At 42.8% G+C, this 21,633-nt stretch overlaps 1 protein-coding gene across 4 annotated transcripts in view; it reads right to left on the bottom strand.

The window, feature by feature from the left end:
- Positions 1-21,633, bottom strand: part of myo9aa (myosin IXAa) — a 103,282-nt gene that overhangs the window by 68,164 nt on the left and 13,485 nt on the right. For all 4 annotated transcript variants that reach the window (XM_066646918.1, XM_066646919.1, XM_066646920.1 and 1 more), the window contains exon 2: positions 11,929-12,846. In XM_066646918.1, the coding sequence (XP_066503015.1) occupies positions 11,929-12,771 (843 nt within the window). In that variant the 5' untranslated portion in view covers positions 12,772-12,846. The remainder of the gene's footprint in view (positions 1-11,928; positions 12,847-21,633) is intronic.

The raw sequence follows: 21,633 nt of genomic DNA, 5'->3' as shown, positions 1-21,633 counted from the left end.
AAATCTATAAACACAGGTGTATAGTTTTTTTCAGGTAGTGGTTTCCTTTATACGAGGTTTATTAGACTTAGATTAAAGGGTACACAACTTTCAGTAGCTCAGCATCTGACATTCATCACTCATCAACTTTGACACTAAGGTAAAGTTTAATTGCTATATTAAATTTGCCAGAATTTGCATTTTTAATTTGGCAATTAACTGGAAATACATTAATTCAATTCAAAATTGTATATTGCACTGCATTGGATAAGCATTCTACACATGAAATTACAGGGTTTTTTTACAAGGCATAAAAATGTGGATGTTAAAAAAACATAAATTAAACTTGCTCAACCAACAAAGTCTTTGTGGGCCCACCTCAGGGTAAGCAGATAATTAATTACAGATCGGTCTAATACACAGTGTGTCGAAGCAAACTGATAAAAACCCCAGTCCAGAGCCCTAATGAGCAAGCTGTGGGCAACAGTAGCAAACTCCTTATCCTTAAGAGCTAGTTATATGCTTCAGGACTCGTGCTACATCACTAGTTATCTAAAATGTAAACAACCTGACAGAGAAATATCTGAGGGGAAGAACAGCCTCAACTAGACATGACCAAGCTCACAATGCTACAAGAACAGAAAGACAATATACGCAATCACACAAGATTTATACTCCCCATGCTTCCCATGGCCAAGCAAGATTATAAGTGAGCAACAACAGCTTGGAATTGTTGTGGAATTTTTGTGGAAGTGGAGTGAAGAAACTGCATGCCATTCCCACCCTTAGGGAGTATGTGTGTGTGTGTGTATATAAGAATGAGAAGGAGTATGTGAATTGCGGATGTGGGTAAAGATGCGAGCTTTTAAGTTGTTCATGCCATAGTCATCACTACCTCACAGAATGAGTCTTGCTTTTTGGCTCTTAAAACAGCAGCCTTTAAACAGACACTTGCTTTCTCAGAGGTCAGCCGGGTATAAACAATGGGCATGGCTGAGTAGCCTTGGCTCCAGCTTGGACAGGGTGGGTGGCTGGCTGGTGTTTCAGGGGGTGGGGGAGGTGTAGGAGGGGTTTGAACGTGACGCTGTCTCCTTAATGAAGGCAGGAAGAGGAAAGCTAGGCCAGACACGGCAGGAAGTTGAGGAAAGGCAGGCGGCACGGAGAGGAGCATCCCAAAGCCAGGCAGGAGCGCTACACGGCCAAAGACATTAGCAAAGAGAAGGAAAACACTGAAGCATACCCTAAATACCCTGCCTCGGGGGTTAACAAAATGAGCACAAGTGGACACTAGATTCCTCAGACCTTCTACTAACAGGCTAATGACATACATTTGTGATAAAGAAATCAAATATATTTAGCTTTGCTCTAAAATTACATTTAAAAGTCTTTCACAAGATGTAGATCCAAACGCCTTAGTTTTTCTATTTGCAGAAGGACCTTTAGAGGGAGGGGGAAACCCGGCCTAAACAATGTTTTCACAGCCAGAATTAGAGGCACATTTTCACATGCTAATAAAGGGATTGTGATGGATATTACTTGAGTCCAATAGTGGCATCTATCAGATCCTTTGATGTAGCTGAATAACAGAGCAGATTAGCGACTCAAACCATGTTTTCTTTTCTCACCATAGTACAAATTCCACTCCACAACAAAGTTTGGGGTTGTCCCAGGAAGGTCCCAAGATTATTCCGCTTTCATTTCCCAGAATGTGATTCTACAAATGATGTTCGATATTGTACTTTTCCACTAATGCAGTCTTTAAGAGGAATAAATAAGGAAAACCATTCCTTTCCTCAGGCCATGTGTTGCTGTAACAGTAAAAAATGTTTCCTTGCAAGTCTGTGATCTAAAGGAGAAAACATTGTGTATTCTGGACTCCTAGTCGAAACATAGCTGTTAAAAAAAATAAATAAATAGTAGCACATTGAAAGAACAACCAAAAACGTATAAAAAAAAATTTTCCGCATTTTTCAATATCAGTGGTCAACTGTAAACTATTAAATATGACAGTATCAGCTTCACCGGGTGACTGTCTGTGAGGAGTTGGTGTGTTCTCCCCATGTCTGCGTGGGTTTCCTCCGGGTGACTGTCTGTGAGGAGTGTGGTGTGTTCTCCCTGTGTCTGCGTGGGTTTCCTCCGGGTGACTGTCTGTGAGGAGTTGGTGTGTTCTCCCCGTGTCTGCGTGGGTTTCCTCCGGGTGACTGTCTGTGAGGAGTTGGTGTGTTCTCCCCGTGTCTGCATGGGTTTCCTCCGGGTGACTGTCTGTGAGGAGTTTGGTGTGTTCTCCCCGTGTCTGCGTGGGTTTCCTCCGGGTGACTGTCTGTGAGGAGTTTGGTGTGTTTTCCCCGTGTCTGTGTGGGTTTCCTCCGGGTGACTGTCTGTGAGGAGTGTGGTGTGTTCTCCCTGTGTCTGCGTGGGTTTCCTCCGGGTGACTGTCTGTGAGGAGTGTGGTGTGTTCTCCCTGTGTCTGCGTGGGTTTCCTCCGGGTGACTGTCTGTGAGGAGTTGGTGTGTTCTCCCCGTGTCTGCGTGGGTTTCCTCCGGGTGACTGTCTGTGAGGAGTTGGTGTGTTCTCCCCGTGTCTGCATGGGTTTCCTCCGGGTGACTGTCTGTGAGGAGTTTGGTGTGTTCTCCCCGTGTCTGTGTGGGTTTCCTCCGGGTGACTGTCTGTGAGGAGTGTGGTGTGTTCTCCCTGTGTCTGCGTGGGTTTCCTCCGGGTGACTGTCTGTGAGGAGTGTGGTGTGTTCTCCCTGTGTCTGCGTGGGTTTCCTCCGGGTGACTGTCTGTGAGGAGTTGGTGTGTTCTCCCCGTGTCTGCGTGGGTTTCCTCCGGGTGACTGTCTGTGAGGAGTTGGTGTGTTCTCCCCGTGTCTGCATGGGTTTCCTCCGGGTGACTGTCTGTGAGGAGTTTGGTGTGTTCTCCCCGTGTCTGCGTGGGTTTCCTCCGGGTGACTGTCTGTGAGGAGTTTGGTGTGTTTTCCCCGTGTCTGTGTGGGTTTCCTCCGGGTGACTGTCTGTGAGGAGTGTGGTGTGTTCTCCCTGTGTCTGCGTGGGCTTCCTCTGGGTGCTCCGGTTTCCTCCCACAGTCCAAAAACACACATTGGTAGGTGGATTGGCGACTCAAAAGTGTCCGTAGGTGTGTGTGTGTGACCCTGTGAAGGACTGGCGCCCCCTCCAGGGTGTATTCCCGCCTTTCGCCCAATGATTCCAGGTAGGCTCTGGACCCACCGCGACCCTGAATTGGATAAGCGCTTACAGATAATGAATGAATGAGTGAGTATCAGCTTCAGCTGCAGAAATTGATTTTAAAATAACTATACTGTATATCTATGCAGCCTTTGTATTTGCTACTTTCAAACATGTAATGGACATCATGTAGTAGATAAACATTGCTGCCAGTTATCAGGGAAAAAAGAGAAATAGATTTCATTAAAAGAACTAAATAGTCATTTGTTCCTTTGTTATTAAATCACAATATTGTACACAGCAGAGTGTTTGACTGCCTCTTTAACCCTTGTAAAGACAGTATTCTTGATAACGTCCACTAGTATTAAAATTGCAGCTCTTGCCTTAAGAACATTTCGAATTGCAAGCTTGATATAAATAATGATTAATTTTCAACTCCAGTAGTAAAAAAACAACAAGGACTGGGCAAATCCGCACCCTACCGTAACATAAATCTCATTCTAGTATGTGTTTGTAAGGCCAAGAGCCTCCTTTATGGAAACAGTGTAGCGATTCTGATAATTATTATTGCAGATCAGTCCATGTTGAATGGAGAACTGTTGCCTAGCCTTTCCCACAGCGACGGAGGCTGTTATCCTGATAAAGCAAATGCTGGACTCCCTGCTGTCTGCTGGAAGAGAGGAGATGAGGTTACACGCAGAGAGATAGCACAGTGGACGGTGGGAGGCTGAACCTCTGATATGGGCTGGCCACTCTCAAAACAGTATCAGTGGAAAGATTGGCATGAACGAATCAACCAGACTTATTTTTTTTTACTAGGGAAGGGTGGAAACCCAACTGAAAATCAAAAACAGGTTCAGATTTCATTTTTTTTTTTAAACTTACTCTCACTACTTCATCATTTCATGAGCTAACAGCACCTTTATATATCTGCCTTGGTCTGATCCCTCAAACAGTCTGGGATCTTTGTGAAGAAAATATCTGAAGACTGCTGCCAAACGTAATACACTTTATCAGCCAACATCATTCTCTTTTGATTCTGGTGAAATTAGAAGGCTTGCCTCTGCCTTTTGGCTTTATCAGCTATAACTTATCCTGATGAATCCCTAATAGGGCGTTAAATCATCAGAAAGAGACAAGGGTGCTCTATCATAATAAAGTCATGGATGTGTGATGAGTTAGAATTTCAGACATTTCTCAGACTACCTGTTTTATGGAGGAGGGGCACCTGGATCGCCGCCATTTCTGCATATCTCCGGTTCACCAGCGGCTCAGGGCTACTCCTAGGCTCTTCTAAAAGCGCAGCAGTGGGGTTTACTTTGGAACGGATCCCATGCTTATTTCAACCCAACTATTTACCAAAGCATAACTCTGTGCCCCGCATAACTCATAGCTTACATTCCTACAAGGTGGGCAGAAGCTATTCTTCTGACAGTTACATAAATATTTCACAACAACATTTATCTGACTCATTCATTAACAGCAAGCATTCTGCCACTGAACTGGTCTTGTGCAATGTGCATGGAACATGTTCTAAGAGGGTAGAAAGAATGTGTGCATTCCTTAACACCTTTGGTAGAGTTTCTTGTAAAAGAAAAGTAGATAACAGGTGGTCGTAACGGCAGCACGCCTTATTTGTCAGTCACATGCCAAGTATAAGCCTAGATGGGGAGGGGGGATGGACGTGGCTGAAATGCCCCACCTGGAGCTCTGAGAAAGGAGGCCAATCTGATTAGCTCAGTGACACTGAGGCAAACACAGGGATTCCCTCAATTCCCTTCCTTAGCTCTGAAGGTATTTGTCCACTCTGCTACTAAGGAATGGGAGACAGAAGACAAAAATGATGGGACATGGATATTTTGTCATAGACACACAAACACCCCACTCATCAGACACCACGCACAAAACAATTTCTTTTTTAATTTCCAAAAAATGTAAAGGAAATAATTAATAAATAAATATAATAAAGCCATCAACCAAACAAACCATCAACCTGCTCCGACTGTGCGCTCAACAAATGACCAAAAACCTCAGTTATGTTACATGTTAATCCGCCCAGATCACAACAGCTCTACGTACAAAACGGCACCACACCACTATTCACGAACAGGAAGTAATCCATTGAAGGCCAGTGTAGATGGCTTTATAAAAGATTCTACCGAGAGAGAAGCAAATCTAACTAACAATCACAGTTTCGCATAGTTGCTACCACCCCTCTTTTCAAGGGACAGTTTTGTACAGTTCATAAGTCATTTACTACGCCACAGGCAGCATTCCAGAGAGACAAGAGCTTTATTCTTAGCACGGCTGTGATACTGATCCTCTTTCAGGCTGACTACCAGAATGCAGTTCAAACAGTCACATGCCAAAGTTAGGCAGGGACAAACACAGAGGGAAGAAGCAAGGCTCAGGGTTGAGTGTCAGCGCGAGCCAAGCCCACACAAAAGAGCTAGCGAAAGGTTGAGCTGAAACTGTGAGAGGAAGCAGAAACAACACCGCCTTTCAACACCACCATGATCAAAACCAGAATGTATATTTATTCCTTCTAGATAATACATTAAGAGGCTTGGGCCATGTAACTTCAACACAATTAGACTGTCTTTCTACTGATCCATTCTGGATATTTGACCCCTAAAATGTAATGTCTGCTGCCAGAGGACTAATGTAGCATGCACAATCATGCTGCATATAAAAGATGCATTACAAGCCTTTCTATGCGGATGGATTTATTGTGATCCATTTTTCCAGTTGGGTGTGCAAACTCAAAGCAGTGTTTGCGCCACTTATAATCAAACTAATATGGAGAATTCTTCAAACAAACAAAAAAAAAGAGACTTGAGTATGAGGGTGACTGTGCTAGCCTTTGGCACAGGGCACAGGGGGCAACTGCTTTGTGGGGTGGTCAGGTGCTGGCACTGCTGAGAATGTAAAAATGCCAAAAGAGCATCTGGAGACGCTCGCTCGCTCCTAAATAAAGAACCTCCTGTTAACTCCTTAGCGCACTTGCTTTTGGGAGTGAAGGGGAAGGGCAACTGGGATAAGGAATTGGATAAGGGCTAATCAATAGCTGTGACACTGCTAATATATATATAATTTATATTAATTTATTTATTAATTATCTTCAAGTCTAGAAATGTAAAAGCCAAAATGCATGGACTTTAAATATTTAAAAATAATATAAATAATTAAAAAAGAAGTTTTAACAAGTATGAAGCATAGTCATATGAACTGAGGTTAACGTACCAAGTACTGTAGGCCCAATCAATTTGAGATGACAGAAATTTTACCACTAAGAAACCCATAAAATGACTAAACCCGAGACCTTATAATCAACCCTGGGGAGACAAAGGCAGTGCCAAATACACTATGAGTACTACAAGAACGGAATGTTCCAGAGACACTCACTTTTTAGTACTGTACCAGCCTTCATTACTGTCGCCAATTTCTAAGGCACTGATTGTGCTTGCCTCACAGCCTGGGAGATAAGGCATTCCAAGAAAGGGGAAGAGGATTTACAGAGAGACTTTGTAACACTAATGTGAGCTGAAGAGTGCCATTCATGGGGATCTATTGGGAAGAATGAGTCAGTGCAGGGACACAAAAGCGTTCATGCCCCACCATGGAAAATCGTGTGAACTGTTATACAGTAGGGTCTGTAGTTTACACAATTATGAAAAGCAACACTAACAAAGAGGCTTGTGAACCCTGTAATTCCATGCACCAAAGCATGTGAGGGTCATAATGCCCCGCAAAATTTACCAACTTGTTTTCCATTCAGTGGAAAAGATTTTTAAAGGAACTGAAGAAGTGTGGTTCAATAATAGATGGAAGCCCTTTTGGCACCGTGTACTGCAAGCTCAATGCTGTGTGGTCTTAGAGGAGTCCAGACAGTGGGAGAAATCTCCAGTCTGATGAAAAGAGCTGACCATGTCTTGAGTTTGAGTGAAGCCACACTGTGACCAGAGGTTTGAATGGAGGCATGAAAACACCCTGGGAATGCAGTCTGGCTTGGCCAGGGAAGACACCAGCAGCTGGCCAGGGCGGATTAGGTCAGCCTGCCAAAGCCATTCTAATGAGCCTTCAGCGCAAACAAAATTGCAAACAACTCTCTTAACAATGCAACTTACTGACTTCCAAGATGTACAATTACTGAACTATTACTCCAGGGTCCAAGGGAAACAAGCCCTAACAACTAAATAAAATAAGCAACTTCTGTCAAGGCTTGGTTTGTATCTTGGTTTATAGGCCCAAATATTTGGTGATATTTTCAGTTAAGTTCAGAGACAAACAAACAACTCTGGTAAAGTAAATCAAATATCTTTAGTTTCCTTTTACTCCTAAATGAACTCACACCTTTTGACAACATTTACAGTGTCAATCATTCTTCTTGCAATAAAACAATTCCCAAATCAGATGAAGCCAGAGAAGCATTATGGCATCAATCAATTCCAGCTCCTCTCTGCCAAGAGAATGAAAACAACACTTTCCATGTACAGCAAATCCCCCAATCTCTGCCGACCCACCCAGTACTGGCAGTAATTCACAATAATCCCGCTAGCGCATTAAGACTAATGACAGGCGGCATTAAAGCTTCATTACAGGCTGCAGGCAGGAGGAGGCCACGCTGTGACCCGCTCTGACACTCAGATGGATCTGACTGGAATGTTTCAGTTGGCCAGGAACACTATGAAGCCTGAGTCAAGAGTGGAAGCCCACCACAGAAGTCTGCCAAACCCCCGGAGATCCTCACTTTTCACACAAGGCAAAGCTTTACCTCTCGCCTAGTGTTGGACTGTTAAGGGTTTTCAAGGACCATTGCTCTTGTTAATGTGTAGAGAAACCAGTGGGTGGGGTGATGTCTGAGTGGTCAATACAGCCAAATTCAAAAATTCCTGTAGATCAATGACGTGATCTATAACAGAACTAGAACTGGGACTGTTTTTGGAAGCAAACCAAAGCATCCGGCGGAAACCCATGCACACACAGGGAGAACACACCAACCTCCTCACAGAGGCCTGAGGTAAGGATGGTATCCACAAACCCAGAACCTTGGAGCTGTATGAAAGCAACACTACCTGTTTTACCACTGTGCTGCCAGCAATATAATCACCATGCTGTAAGTTTTACCAATACATATAGTATTGTACAGCCTTGATAAACACACATTTGTATGGGCATCTATGACAGAAGTGAGAAAGAGCTCAAAGTTTATACATAAATCTAAAAGCTTAGATTTTGGAATCTGTCCCAAAACAGCGAGCAGCCCAAGTAGACACTGACTACGTACACAGCTGTTTAAGCAGGTAGAATTCTAACGGTCGTCTGTCCTCATGAGGCAGATTATTGAGAGCAATTGCGACACAGCTTGTTCCCGCCCACTGCACGCAACCGGTGTTTACTTACCTCAGCTGCTAGCATCGCCTCAGCATTTCAGCGCATGGAGTTCAGTCTTCCCATTTTTAATGGCAATTTTAGTTATTTTTGCTGTGGGGGAAGAGCGAATAGGGCTGGACAATTTGGCGAAAATTTATATCATGATTTATTTTGGTCGATACGATATATCGATATAAACATTGTACAATCTACTGAAAATCTTCCAAGAAAAAACAAGAAACGTGACATCAAACATAAATTTACTGGCTTTGTCAATATGAATATGAGTGCGCAGAACTGACAACAGCACCCTGTAATGAACATTAGTCAATGACCGATGTGGTAAATAATTCATTCATTCATTATCATAAGCGCTTATCCAGTTCAGGGTTGCGGTGGGTCCAGAGCCTACCTGGAATCATTGGGCGCAAGGCGGGAATACACCCTGGAGGGGGCGCCAGTCCTTCACAGGGCAACACACACACACACATTCACACGCTCGCACCTACGGACAATTTTGAGTCGCCAATCCACCTACCAACGTGTGTTTTTGGACTGTGGGAGGAAACTGGAGCACCCAGAGGAAACCCACGCAGACACAGGGAGAACACACCAACTCCTCACAGACAGTCACCCGGAGCGGGAATCGAACCCACAACCTCCAGGTCCCTGGAGCTGTGTGACTGCGACACTACCTGCTGCACCACCCTTGTGGTAAATAATGTATTTTGAAATAGTGACAATGTGTTTAAAAATCATATTGTTATTGAAACATTTTATATTACAATATATATATTGATATTGAATAAAAGTCCAGCCCTAAGAGCGAAATAGACGCAAGAGTTGTGCTTGTGTTGTGACCATGGGATCGCCTTCTTGGCTGAGGAACTTTTTGATGCTGCCTTAAAATTAGGCTCAGTTAAGGTATCTCTGTAGGCAGCGTAATGAGGCATCTAAGAATTGGAACAGCGTACGTGTCGGGAGCACACACACACACACTATGATTCTCTAGTTAGACAGCTCACTATGTTTCGGGACAGACCTTTAAGTGTGAAGAAAGCCGACACGTTCGAAATCCTTTGTTCTATATTAAAGTGCATTAGCGTATGTGAGATCAAACACCTGTCAGAGTACAACACATTGAAGCAATAAGCAACATCTGTGAACCTAACACCAACTCTTTCACTTCAAAGTTCATTGGGTCATAATGAATGGCATCACTTTTTTTTTTTTTAAAGCCTCTTTACTCAACCCCTTATCAGCAACAACGTGGATATGATGAATGTTACCCTCCACCGCACAAGCACAAGCCAATGAGCCAAGGACTCTTCAAATACTGTATCATAGCAAAAGATTTGCTGGCTGAATAAGGCTCAGTGCAGGTTACTCATAGCTGTGATTCAGTGGAGCACATAAAAGACAGAGCTATCAAAGCTACCGAGCTGGCAAAGGCTCAGAAACAGAGGAGCCTTTGGTGATGCTCTTCATCATGCATTAATATAAACACAGCCTCGCAGCACCTTTAGAGCTTAGAACAGAAACGGTGTCAAACAAGCCTACAGCAATGCAGGTTACTGCAGTTTTAAAACAAGATATTTGTCACAGCCTACTTCCGTCATATTTCCTGACCCGCCAGGTAGTCAAGTCACGGCCAAGTGCTTAAATTACAAACCAATCAGAACCATCTAAAAAGGAGCCACAATGCCAGGTTGGCTCAAAAGGAAAGAGAAAAAGAATTCAGATAATTCAGGCACATAAACATTTTTAACAGGTTAAAACCATCCACTCAATCAAGGCAGAATGACCTGTGACTAAAGCTGTAGACACAGCTTCTTAGTAAATGTCCCTCCCACAAATGAAGGTGGTAGTGTGCTGTAGACTTTGGCAGGGCTGTGGCAGGGAGGAGTGATGAATGTGTCACCTTTGGTGTGAGTGAAGAGAGCAAGATCTACCTGCGAAACTGCTGTTGAACTTGGTGTTACACCCCTTCACAGCCTGCATTAGACAGACACGTAATCTCACTGTGCAAACAATTAAGGCTAGCCCTCTCAACTTGAAAACCACTCAATTGTGCCAGGGAGTTGGTTATTAACCTCAGTGCTTAAACATTACCCTTTTTTGTCAAAGCACACAAAGGCATTACAACAGGCAAAGTTTCTCAAAGTGCTACCTCAGATGATTTCAGTTTTTTAATCCAAAAAATATTTGAGTGCTTCCTCTAGATATTTTTTTTCAGGTCGGGTGGTCTTTAACGCTACTAGAGTTGTAACATAAATGATTTCTGCTACAACACTGACACGATCCGTGCCAGAAATGACAACGGAAGTATGTCCACATTTATAACTGCGTCATTTAATGAATAGGAGAATATTAGTTAGCCCAGAAACAAAAGTGCACAGCATATACAAACTACATGCACACCATAGCCTACCAGTTACATCATCCCATACTCAGAGGGAAACATATGAGTGTGTTCAGGTGAGAAAACCTTGAAAAGGAAGACAATGTTTCGCTTCAATTTCAGTTTCATTACATTGTAATTGTTTTTGATTTAGTTGCGTATTGTTACCCCAGTTAAATACATTCAATCTTTTTTTAAATGTTCCTCTCCTTCAAGCAAACGATATTTGACAGCTAACACTGCTCTCACAATAACCACAGTAATCGGCACTGCGATTAAAACATGGCTGAATGTCTCTCAGGTCCATGTGCATGTATCAACATCCATTCTATCACAACCTGCTGTCTTAGTCTCTATTTCACTGTATGGAATGTTCTTATTGCGAAATCTCAAGACCACAGAAATGTAATGTGATTTGGAAACAGATCAAGAGGCACGAGACATTAAGAAATTCAAACACTGTAATACCACAGCATACACTTCACAATGAATTAATCTTCTACAGAATGGGTGTAATCTGCGCCACTGTAACAGCTGCATCACAACACTGTTTAGAAGTAATAACTCCTGTGTTACCACCCACCGTTGGGAGGATTTCTGCCAGTGGGTGTGGGCGTGGCAGGCTAAGCACCCGATGATGGTAGGGCCATAAGGCCTAGCTCTATAAGGATTATGACACTTAACATATATCCTACTACGCATCTGTTACTGGTTCTTGGGATCTCAGATAAGGCATAGATGCAGCGGCAATGGCAGCACAGATGAAATATTGTATTCAGGGCCACACAATCTATTCTTTGCTCATTAATATTGCTATTGCTTTCATATCCTCTGAGAAATTCCTATTAGAAAAAAGCAGAATGAAATGATGAAATGACAGCATATATATCGCAATTCCTGCTTGTGCATGAACGGGCAACGAATCGTCTTGTCATCCTGCCTCGCTCTGAAGCACTCAATCAGTTCTGATGATTCCCGCTCTGCTTCTTACCTCTAAAACTGGTCCAGCTCCAAGAATGATCTGCTCCACTCCACTAGCGAAGCCCTTTTGACTGAGCGCTGTGAGGTGGTGAATCAAAAAGTTGGTGCTCTGGGTCTTACCCGAGCCACTTTCCCCAGATATAACTATGCACTGGTTCTGTCTGCGCTGCAGCATAGCATGATAAGCCACGTCCGCAACCGCGTATATATGCGGCTCCAGCTTCCCCAGCTGGTGGTTATCGTACATTTTGACATACTTGGGGTTATAGATGGGCAGGAACTTGAAAGGGTTAATGACTATGAGGATGCTCCCCACGTAGGTGTAGATCTTCTCCTGCTTGAAGCGACTGCGGAGATTGTCCAGTAGCGTCTTCTCGTTGAGGTCAGGCAGGTTGCACAGGTCGTCGTGGTCTTTCTGCAGTGGCTGAGGCAGGAGGCCACGCTCCACCATGCGCCGCCGCTCCTCCGTCACACGCAGCCACATCTGCAGGTTGCCATAGTGGATAGAGCCGTCCAAGTTCTTCTCGCGCAGCAGGAAGCGGTAATCCTCGCCACTGAAGCGGTTCTCCAGGGCCATGCGTGGCCACAGCATCATGCGCTGCACAGGGCAATCGGTGGGGTTGAGGATCCATTCCTCTCCCCCAAACTCCTTCACCTCTGCCAAGACGTAGCATTTCGTCCGGTCCAGCTGCAGCCGGTCGATGACCTGCTCGATGACCTCGGCAGCTGAAGTGATCTTGCGGGCGGTGACCGGGCAGTAGATGGTGCCCTCCGCGATGACCCCAGGGTAGATGCGCAGGGTGAATTCGTTGTCCTCGAAGCGTCGTCTTCCTCCAACATCATGAACACTCATATTGGAACCACAGTTCCCATCAGCACTCACTGCACATCCTTCAAAAGCTCCGGAGACCGTTTCAAGACATCACACCTGCCAAAGAGAAGAGGGAGGGAGAAAGCAATTAAGATGAGGATGAAGCTGACTCCTTTGTCTAATGTTTACATGGTTTGATGGACTATAACTGGACGATTTGACGGCAAGAGAGACCTATTTATTGCTGTATGTATGTTAATCATTTAGGGATTTCCTACTTTATGTTTGCTCCATAAGAGGACACATTTACCAGTAAAGATAAACTGCTATGCTTTGCAAAAGATTAAATCCTACTTGTAAAATACCTTCTATCAGCAAACACAAATGAGAGGATTCAGGGTTTAAGCACACACTGGGTTACTATCTGCCCTCAACAGAGCACAGCATATCAGTCGTCTGCCAAGATAAGCAGCTGCCTGTTTCTTCAGCAGACACACAATAACCTGATTCACAGCCATCTTCTTAATATAGGCTGAACTGGCTCTACTGGTTAGTTTTCACTGCATCTGTGTATACAACGACAAAAACACATACATTTCTAAATCCTTAAATGATAATCCCGCATCAAGAACACTTTAATTAATGTATGATTCAATGGGGCGTTTACATTCACCATTATAATAAACAGGGATTACATTATGCAATATTCCATGTTGATAGTCTTCCTGTCATTTGAAACATGCACCTGCAAAACATCTAGATAAGTTCTATTTCAGATCACTACTAAAAGGAGAATAACTGGCTGTGGAACATAAATGGGTCTAGGTGCTCTAATACAGAGGCTCATTCATGCCTCTGGAGAGCGGCGCTCTATTTATTTGCTCTTGTGAGGTCAACATGCCCCTGTCTGCTGTTGTCCGTCTCTCATCGCGGGAATGCTGCTGCCGCAGCTGAGCCTGGAGTCGTGCCAGCAGTCTCAGGTGCGTGTATCTGAGACACGTCTCTGTTGGCCGGCCTCGTGTTCTCAGAAAAACCTACTTTGAGTGTAATGTGTCTCTTCGTAATGAGGGTGTAGGGGTGTGAATCTCTTCCGACATCAGACTTATTAGATTTGATCGTGATCATTTAGGAAATTATAAAACGCCTAATTAATAGCACTGTGGTCATTTTTGGACTGGAATGATTTCACTAAAGAAGTTATGTTCCAAAAAAGAAAATTATAGCACTGTTTTTTGTGAAATGCTCCTCAGACTCCTCAGAAATATCTATTTAAAACAATAAAAGAAAAGAATTCCCATCTTAATATCAGTGTTTAGTTGAAAGCATCACCAGTGACAGATATTAAATGTGCATCCTGTCTGTTTAGTTATTGTTTATAGCTGAATTACACTGATTTGTGTTTGTACTTTAAATCTTCTTTGTTGTTCTTCTGTAACATTTCCAAATATTTGTGTTGTACAATAAGATCTGGACATAACACTGAATAAATACTAAAACAGAATCAAAACTTGATCTCAGATTTAAATAAAAAATAATAATAATTAAATCAACAAACTTAAAAATGTTTACATTTCATTTTTACTTAAGCTTATACCAATAGTCATTCTAAACCTATTAATATTAACACTCTGAAGAAGAGCTATAAAGAAAAATACAATGACAGCACTTATTGCATTCTCCAAACAATCCAATCTCCTTCTTTTGTGAAAAGCCTCATCCGAGCCAGAAACTCATTAGTGGGAGAAGAGATGAAACAGAGCTCAAATCAATAATAGGAAATGACACCAGCAAGCAGGAGGGTAAAGTTAACAGATCAGCCTCCAGCTGGGGTGCTATGCAATAGTACATCCTACTCTCTTATATCCTGCCAGTAGGTCCCTGACTGCCCACAAGGCACGCTGATAAAACAACAAATGCGCGCGCACATGCACACACACAAACAATCGCAAGTTAATTCTTCATTTCTTCATATAGCTCTCTATTGCATGGCTACACCCCTAAACAGACTACATAAAGAGCCACAGTGAGGGTATTAGAGGTGCACTTCTGAGCTCTCAGAGGATTTGGGGACCTCACAGCTGAGCAGATGGTCAGCGTTCTACTTAAAGGATAGCAGGAGATTTAGAGGAGGCGTCTGTACTGAGGTCCGCGTTGCTCCATGTTTACCACATCAGGACAATCAACTAATGACCACTGTTCTTCAGTCTGACCAAAGAGGGCCAACACAAGTACTCAAGCATTTTCAGCCAATCTCTACATCTGCCATGTCTGTCCAAACAACTCAGGTAGCAATAAAATAAATATACGAAAAACCACTGAGGAGTCAAAGATTTCTGTTTGACTTTTAGTAACTGAGTAAAAACAACTTGATGTTTGATATTTGCAAATCTGATGCAGGCAATGTGTTGAAAAAGGTTGGTACAAGACCATGTTTACCACTGTGTTACGTAATCTTTCCGGTAATCAACACTTAATAATCGTCTGGGGACAGCAGACACCAACTCATCCAGTTTTGAAGGCGGTAATTTTTGCCATTCTTCTTTTATACGAGTATTCAGCTGAACAAAATACACCGTCTTCACTGGTGCATTCTGCACACATTATGCACTCCACAACACATCCATCTTAGGTGAGCCTGAGTGCAGAGAATCCCAATTTTAGATAGCTCGGTGTGTTCTCCCAGTGACTGCGTGGGTTTCCACTGGAGGCTGTGGTTTCTGCCAACTGTCCCCAAACATATGTTGTTAAGTAGACTGGCCACAGGGTTGAGTGTGTGTTGCCCTGTTCAGGGTGTGTTCCTGCCTTACTTCCGTGGAGGCTGCAAAAATCCACTGTGACACAGGATGAAGCAGTTACATATTTTTTCTAGTTTTGTAGGCTTTTGGTCTTAATTTTTAGGGACAGCAATCAATAACATGCTTTAAATGCAGCAAAAAAAGGGTTTGGTTAAAAACACTTGTGTATTTCTTTGACTATTGGAATTAAGCAAACAGCCCAAACGATGGGTGAATAATAAGCCTCAGAATGAACAGCATGTTTTTCCAAAGGAAGACAAGTTAAGTAGCATAGCAAGCGATCCAGGCATTCTTATGACTGACAGACTTGGCTTGGCAAAGACGCATGACAGAGCATCTACATAATTTATTTAAGCGGTTCCGCAGGGAAACGCAGTCATGCAGGTACTATAAAAGCACATGGCCGTGTGCATTTATCTTCAAGACTGCACACGCCCAATGTTACTAAATTACACTTATCTGGCACTAAGACAAAAACCCCATTAGCAGCGCAGTCCTTAGTGAGGAGAGAGGAGTGGGTAAGTGATGATGTCATGATGCTGGAGAGAAGGCAGAGAAAGCTGGAGAAAAGCCCTTGAGAGAAGCTGATATAGAAAGAATCGTGCCCAGCAGCACCAAGCTAGCGCAAGAGACCCAAATGAAAACTCCCACCAGCCTCCCCCTTGCCTGCGAAAACTGACTCATTTAGCAGACAATAAGAGACAGAAGTCTATTCAAACCGCACAGCCGAATCTATGGCACTAGGAGTGCAACACAGTGAGTCAATTAGAGAAATGGGGCCATTGTTCTGACATCCAACATGCGAGATATCTCAGTCTATCGGGCCCTAGTGCACTTCTGCCAAAATCACTTTTGAAAAGCTATTTCTAAACACAGACAACAGCAGATCAATCGTGCTGTAGCTGGGACATGTTTTTCGTTTGAAATATCAACAGAAACAGTGGCGAATACTTAACTTCTATAGGTTTTAATAATAAGGCCGTTCATGAAATAAGCGTTTGATATAAACTGAGTTAATACCCCTTTTTCACATATGAACACAGTCCTGGAGTCTTGAACAAAACGACCTTGATATGATTTGGTCAAAATACCACAAGGACTATACAGCACTATTCTCTCCTCTTTAAACAGCCATCTGCAGAATAACTAGTTTCAGCACCTGTTCCTTTAAATGAGAACGAGCCACAGCTTTGTTCGGTGCGAGAGGCAAGGAGAAGCAGCTCGGGTTTTTAGCCACTTTCATTTTGTTGGGTTTTTCTGCTTTTTCATGTTCTTCATATTTAATCAGTATTTATCTTTTCTGTTCCAGCCGTTTTCATTTTGTTACCTTTAACCTCATGTGGGGAGAAAAATCAGAATGTTCCATTTCATTCCATGTTTTCAGACTTAGGCAGACCACACAAAATTGACTGGGTTGCATAATTTCAGTTTATGGGTTGGTAGGCTCTAGAGGCCCAAACTAACAACAAAATGGCAGTTATGATCAAAAATTATTTATTTATTTTCTTAAGTTCTCTTTAGATTACCAACTAAAAAAAACACAATGGACAATTAAAAATATTACTAGACAATAACAGCAAACAACATGGCTACAAAACTCACAGTATACTTACACAAGTGCTACCTGTGTTACGTTCCCTGGCATACAATTTAACATACAATTCAGTGATATTCCAGGACAGGTCTGAGCTATAAATTGACATAGAGGTTAGTAGTTTTGTTCCTGTCACTAACCAGAGACATCGTTATCGTTAATATTTGCCTTATAATCAAACCAGTACATGTCAGCTAACGCATTGTTAAGTTATAACGCCATTCACTTGCCTCTTCCATAGGAATGCACAGCACTGAATTAGAGATTAATGGGGCATGGCATGCCTGAATATACATTCAGAAACTCATTTCTCTTTGCTTTTACAAGGGCTCAGAAGCCCCTGCAAACAGGTCATAATACTCATGAGATACTCAAAGAGAGGAAATCACGCTTTTTTTTACACAAAGTAGCTTACTAGTAGGCCGGGGCCTCAAGAAATGCAAAGTACAAACAACCATAATCTCAATATGTTCGTTGCCTGCAGGCTTTGGTTTATTATCGCTGCTAATAAGGAGAGATACTGTTTCAATGAAAGCAAACAACGTTCAAAGTGAGGGAAGAGAGTTGCTCCATGGAACCAAAGTCAAAAATAGAAAAGCCTAAAGAAGGAAAGCGTTATATGATGAAGAAAACTAATTTGTTTAGAAAAAAAACGTCTACAAAAGAAAGACCACGGCCCCAAACCCTGACCAAAAGTTGCCTGTGGTTACACTGGACTATGCTAAAAATCCATTACATTATAAAAGCTTTAAAGGCCAGTTTCCCAGACATGAGTAACTAAACCAAAGGGAAAAATTCATTTCAACAACTAGTGCCAAAATATATTCATAAAATTCTGTATTATAAATTAATTACTATTATTTTCCTAAAGGATACATTTGCATCATCAAGTTTATGAGCACATGCTACAGGAGTACTAGCGCTCTGTGCTAAAAGGAATGTTTCACAACCCTGACTAGCTTGTTTAGATTGGACTGTTTTGTTCTGTTCTGCTTCTTTTTAAAAATGACACAAAAGGAAATCTTACACAGCATTTATTACTATTTCACCATATTTCCATAAAGGAAATGTCATATTTGTTACTGCTGACACTAAACATCAATATTGCTGTGTCACAACATATACCAGTAAACTGGTAGAGATGACAGATAGATTACACTAGTCTTAGGCTTAATCCCAGCCTGGGAAACCGCCCGAAAGAGGTGAAACATGCAGAGCACTGGAATGGTCCAGGAGAAGAGGAGGCACAGAGTTTGGGAGAGTTGCAGATTGGCACTGAGGCCCAGGCTGGCTCTGAGTTAAAGCAGGCCTGCAGGATGAGATAATTACACAGATAATGAGCTCTCTAGCAGCTGGGCCTTTGATTGATTTCAGGGGTGGATGAGTAGGAGGGTGCTGGGAGGGCATACCACTGGATCAGGCTCCAACAAGCCCTGTGGATAAACTCCCCACACAAACGTCCGTCTAATTACAGTCCAGACTTGGCCTTACCCTGACGGACAGGCTAGTTTGAAGAAATCATGGGCCTTTGTTAGTGCAGCTTGAGCAGCTCTGGGCCTAATGCTGTGTGTGTAAGTGATGGTACGGACCTTGTAAGAATGATTTCTCTAAAGGAGCACAGGCACCATCCACTGTGTAAGTCACTACAGAAACAAGCTTTAAGAACTGGGACTCTGGCAGCAAAACGGCAGAAACAATGACAAATTGATCCAAATGCAAGTACCACAAGACAAACAAGAATACGTGCTGGTCTGCAACTTCACGATACAATATGTATTATTATTATTCAAGTGTGATAATGTGATATCATGCCAAAACACTCAGAAACAGATGTTGATTTAACATATTAAAAAAAAAACCTTTCGTACAGCATTTGTTTGTCCTGATTATTACAGATGATGCAGTGTTTCGGGAAGCCTCGGGGCCAAGGGTCTTTAATTAGGACGAGCAAGATGTTTCCTGTACTGAAAATTAAAAACAAAACCCATTTCCTCAAGTTTCATATTCTATACATTTGGCTTTCTTCCCCTTTGTCTCCACAGACTCGCTCTTTGACCCAAGGAGCAAAGTCATCACGCGAACTGAACGAACGAAGAAATAACGCAGCATTAATCTCAAGGCTTGGCTTTGATAAGCAAATAAAAGTGAGTCTCAGTAATTAAGGTAGTTAGAGACGACCAGAATGTGAAAAACAATATCTTAAGAGTTTGGTTTGTGCTTCTGGAGAGAGCACAGCTGATACAACAGAACCAAGTCCAAATATTACACTGATCCAAGGACTGCCCTGCAACAATTAAACAGGGAAATCATACACATTTTTATAACATCATGCTTAATTTAATGGATAAAGTCAGACTGGTGACAAACCTGAAATGGTATTTAAAAATATATTAACATACCCCATAAAAAAATCCAACTAAGAATGTTTATTTTATGCAAACAGCTTTCAGTACTCCACAGGAAGTAAAACTGATTCTGTTTTGTTGCACAATATAAAAAAAGAAAAATCACTTTCTAACGTTAAAATGAGCATTAAACAGAGTGGACATTGCAGTGTAAAACTCCCTACTCTGGTCTTCAGGGCACACTGTAGGTGTTCATTTAAAACACTGGTTTTAGTGTGTTTCCTGTGTTGGCCTGCAACATTTCACTTTCCATAGGCATTCCCTAGGGGGCCTTGTCTGTGACGTCCACTCGGCGGCCAAACACCAGGCCTCTCTGACCAGACTGAGCCCTCCCTGTACAGCCCTCGGGCAAATCACAGCTCACCGGCGGCTGTGCCACGGCCACTGCCCAGCTCAGCGTGAGGGTAACGCTCCAGCGCCCCCCGTCCAACAGCCCCCACACTCCTCTTCCTCTCAGTCTTTGTCCAGCTCTCTCTTTCTCCCACACACACACCTTTTTCAGCTCACATGCTGGACGCATGGAGGAAGTGGCCGCATGGGTGGGGCTTGGCAGAAAAGCAGCAATGGCAGCTTAAAGGAGGGCTATGGGTGGGCCCCCTGCTTCCTGAAATCTGAGCAAAATAAGAGAGAATATGTGGGATGTGCAGTTAAAGCATATATTGCTCAGATGAAAATATCCAGCCAAATGATCAGCAAAAACATGTCCAGGGCTCAGTTTTTCAAACACATCATAGTGTTAAGATCATCTAAACAGAGAGAGAGAGAGAGAGAGAGAGAGAGATACAGAGAGAGAGAGAGAGATACACAGACAGACAGACATACACAGAGAGAGAGAGATACACAGAGAGAGAGAGAGAGACAGACAGACATAGACAGACAGACAGATACACAGAGAGAGACAGAGATATAGACAGAAACAGAGAGAGACAGACAGAGAGATAGACACAGAGAGAGAGACAGAGACAGATACACAGAGACAGAGGAAAGAGAGAGACAGAGACACACAGACAGAGAGACACACAGACAGAGAGAGAGAGAGTATTCAGTGTGATGCACGCTCTACCTCTTAAGAAACTTGTTTGTTCCAAGATTCTTCGGGGAAACCTTGACCTGGTTTGTAACTAATAAAAGCTCATATGCACCTTTCCCCTCACAGACCTTATACGCTGTGGCTTTACAAAATGTACAGCTGAAATGTATACAATGACTTCTGCTATTAAGATGAATGCAATGGACCTTACTGAGCAGTCAGACACCTCCCTTCATTTATAAATATTCAAATAAAACCAAGTTTTTCAAATAAAACTGGACATCAAATGTGCCACCCTCATATAAATAGTACTTGCATCTTGATGAAGATTGTTCCAATTGTTTCTGAAACTTGAGGCTTCTTTGATATCTTCTGCTAAATTGATCTAATACTTAATGAGTTTACGTTAATATGAAATATAACTGCAATCTGATTTTGCATCGTACCGTAATTTAGTACATTTTTGCTCACAGTGTCATAGGTTCAAACATCACATGAAAATGTTTCTTAATCCACTTGGTGTTCTCTACATAAGCTTCAAAACTGAGGCACTTCAGACACAAACAGGCCTCTGTAGAATGACTATGTTTACGGTAAAATACAACGGCAAATTAGATTTTTGGCCCAACCACTGCTTTTAGAGCAGGGGGGCTGTACTTTCAGGGTCTGCGCAGAGTCAATCAGCAGCCTGTCGAGGAATCAGAGCACACAGCAGACTCCCACAGCCCACCCTGGGCAAGGGGGAGGAATGACATCACTCCTCACCGCTACTCCTCTCGCTGGCACTGGCTGCTCATACAGACTGCAGCAGTGGATTTGCAAAGCAAATGCCCCTATCATTTCAGCCAGACTGTTAGAGAGCAGCGCTTATGAAAAGCCCTTTGTGGGATATTCCTGAAGTCTTGGAGCACACCCGTCTCTCCTGATCAGCCTGGTACTTCAGCACTGTGGCATTATCATCCACATTTTCTCCATAGAAAATCCTCCACAGTGACCCGGTGGAGGAATTCCTGTCACTAACTGATGAATTCTCTCCTAAAAATGGTTTCTAGCTGGTTATCAACATCATTTATTCACTTC

Source organism: Hoplias malabaricus, chromosome 16, assembly GCF_029633855.1.
Source record: "Hoplias malabaricus isolate fHopMal1 chromosome 16, fHopMal1.hap1, whole genome shotgun sequence".
In the NCBI taxonomy this organism is placed as follows: domain Eukaryota; kingdom Metazoa; phylum Chordata; class Actinopteri; order Characiformes; family Erythrinidae; genus Hoplias; species Hoplias malabaricus.
Note: the sequence above shows the minus strand (reverse complement) of the source record. Positions and strands in the feature narration are given on the sequence as shown.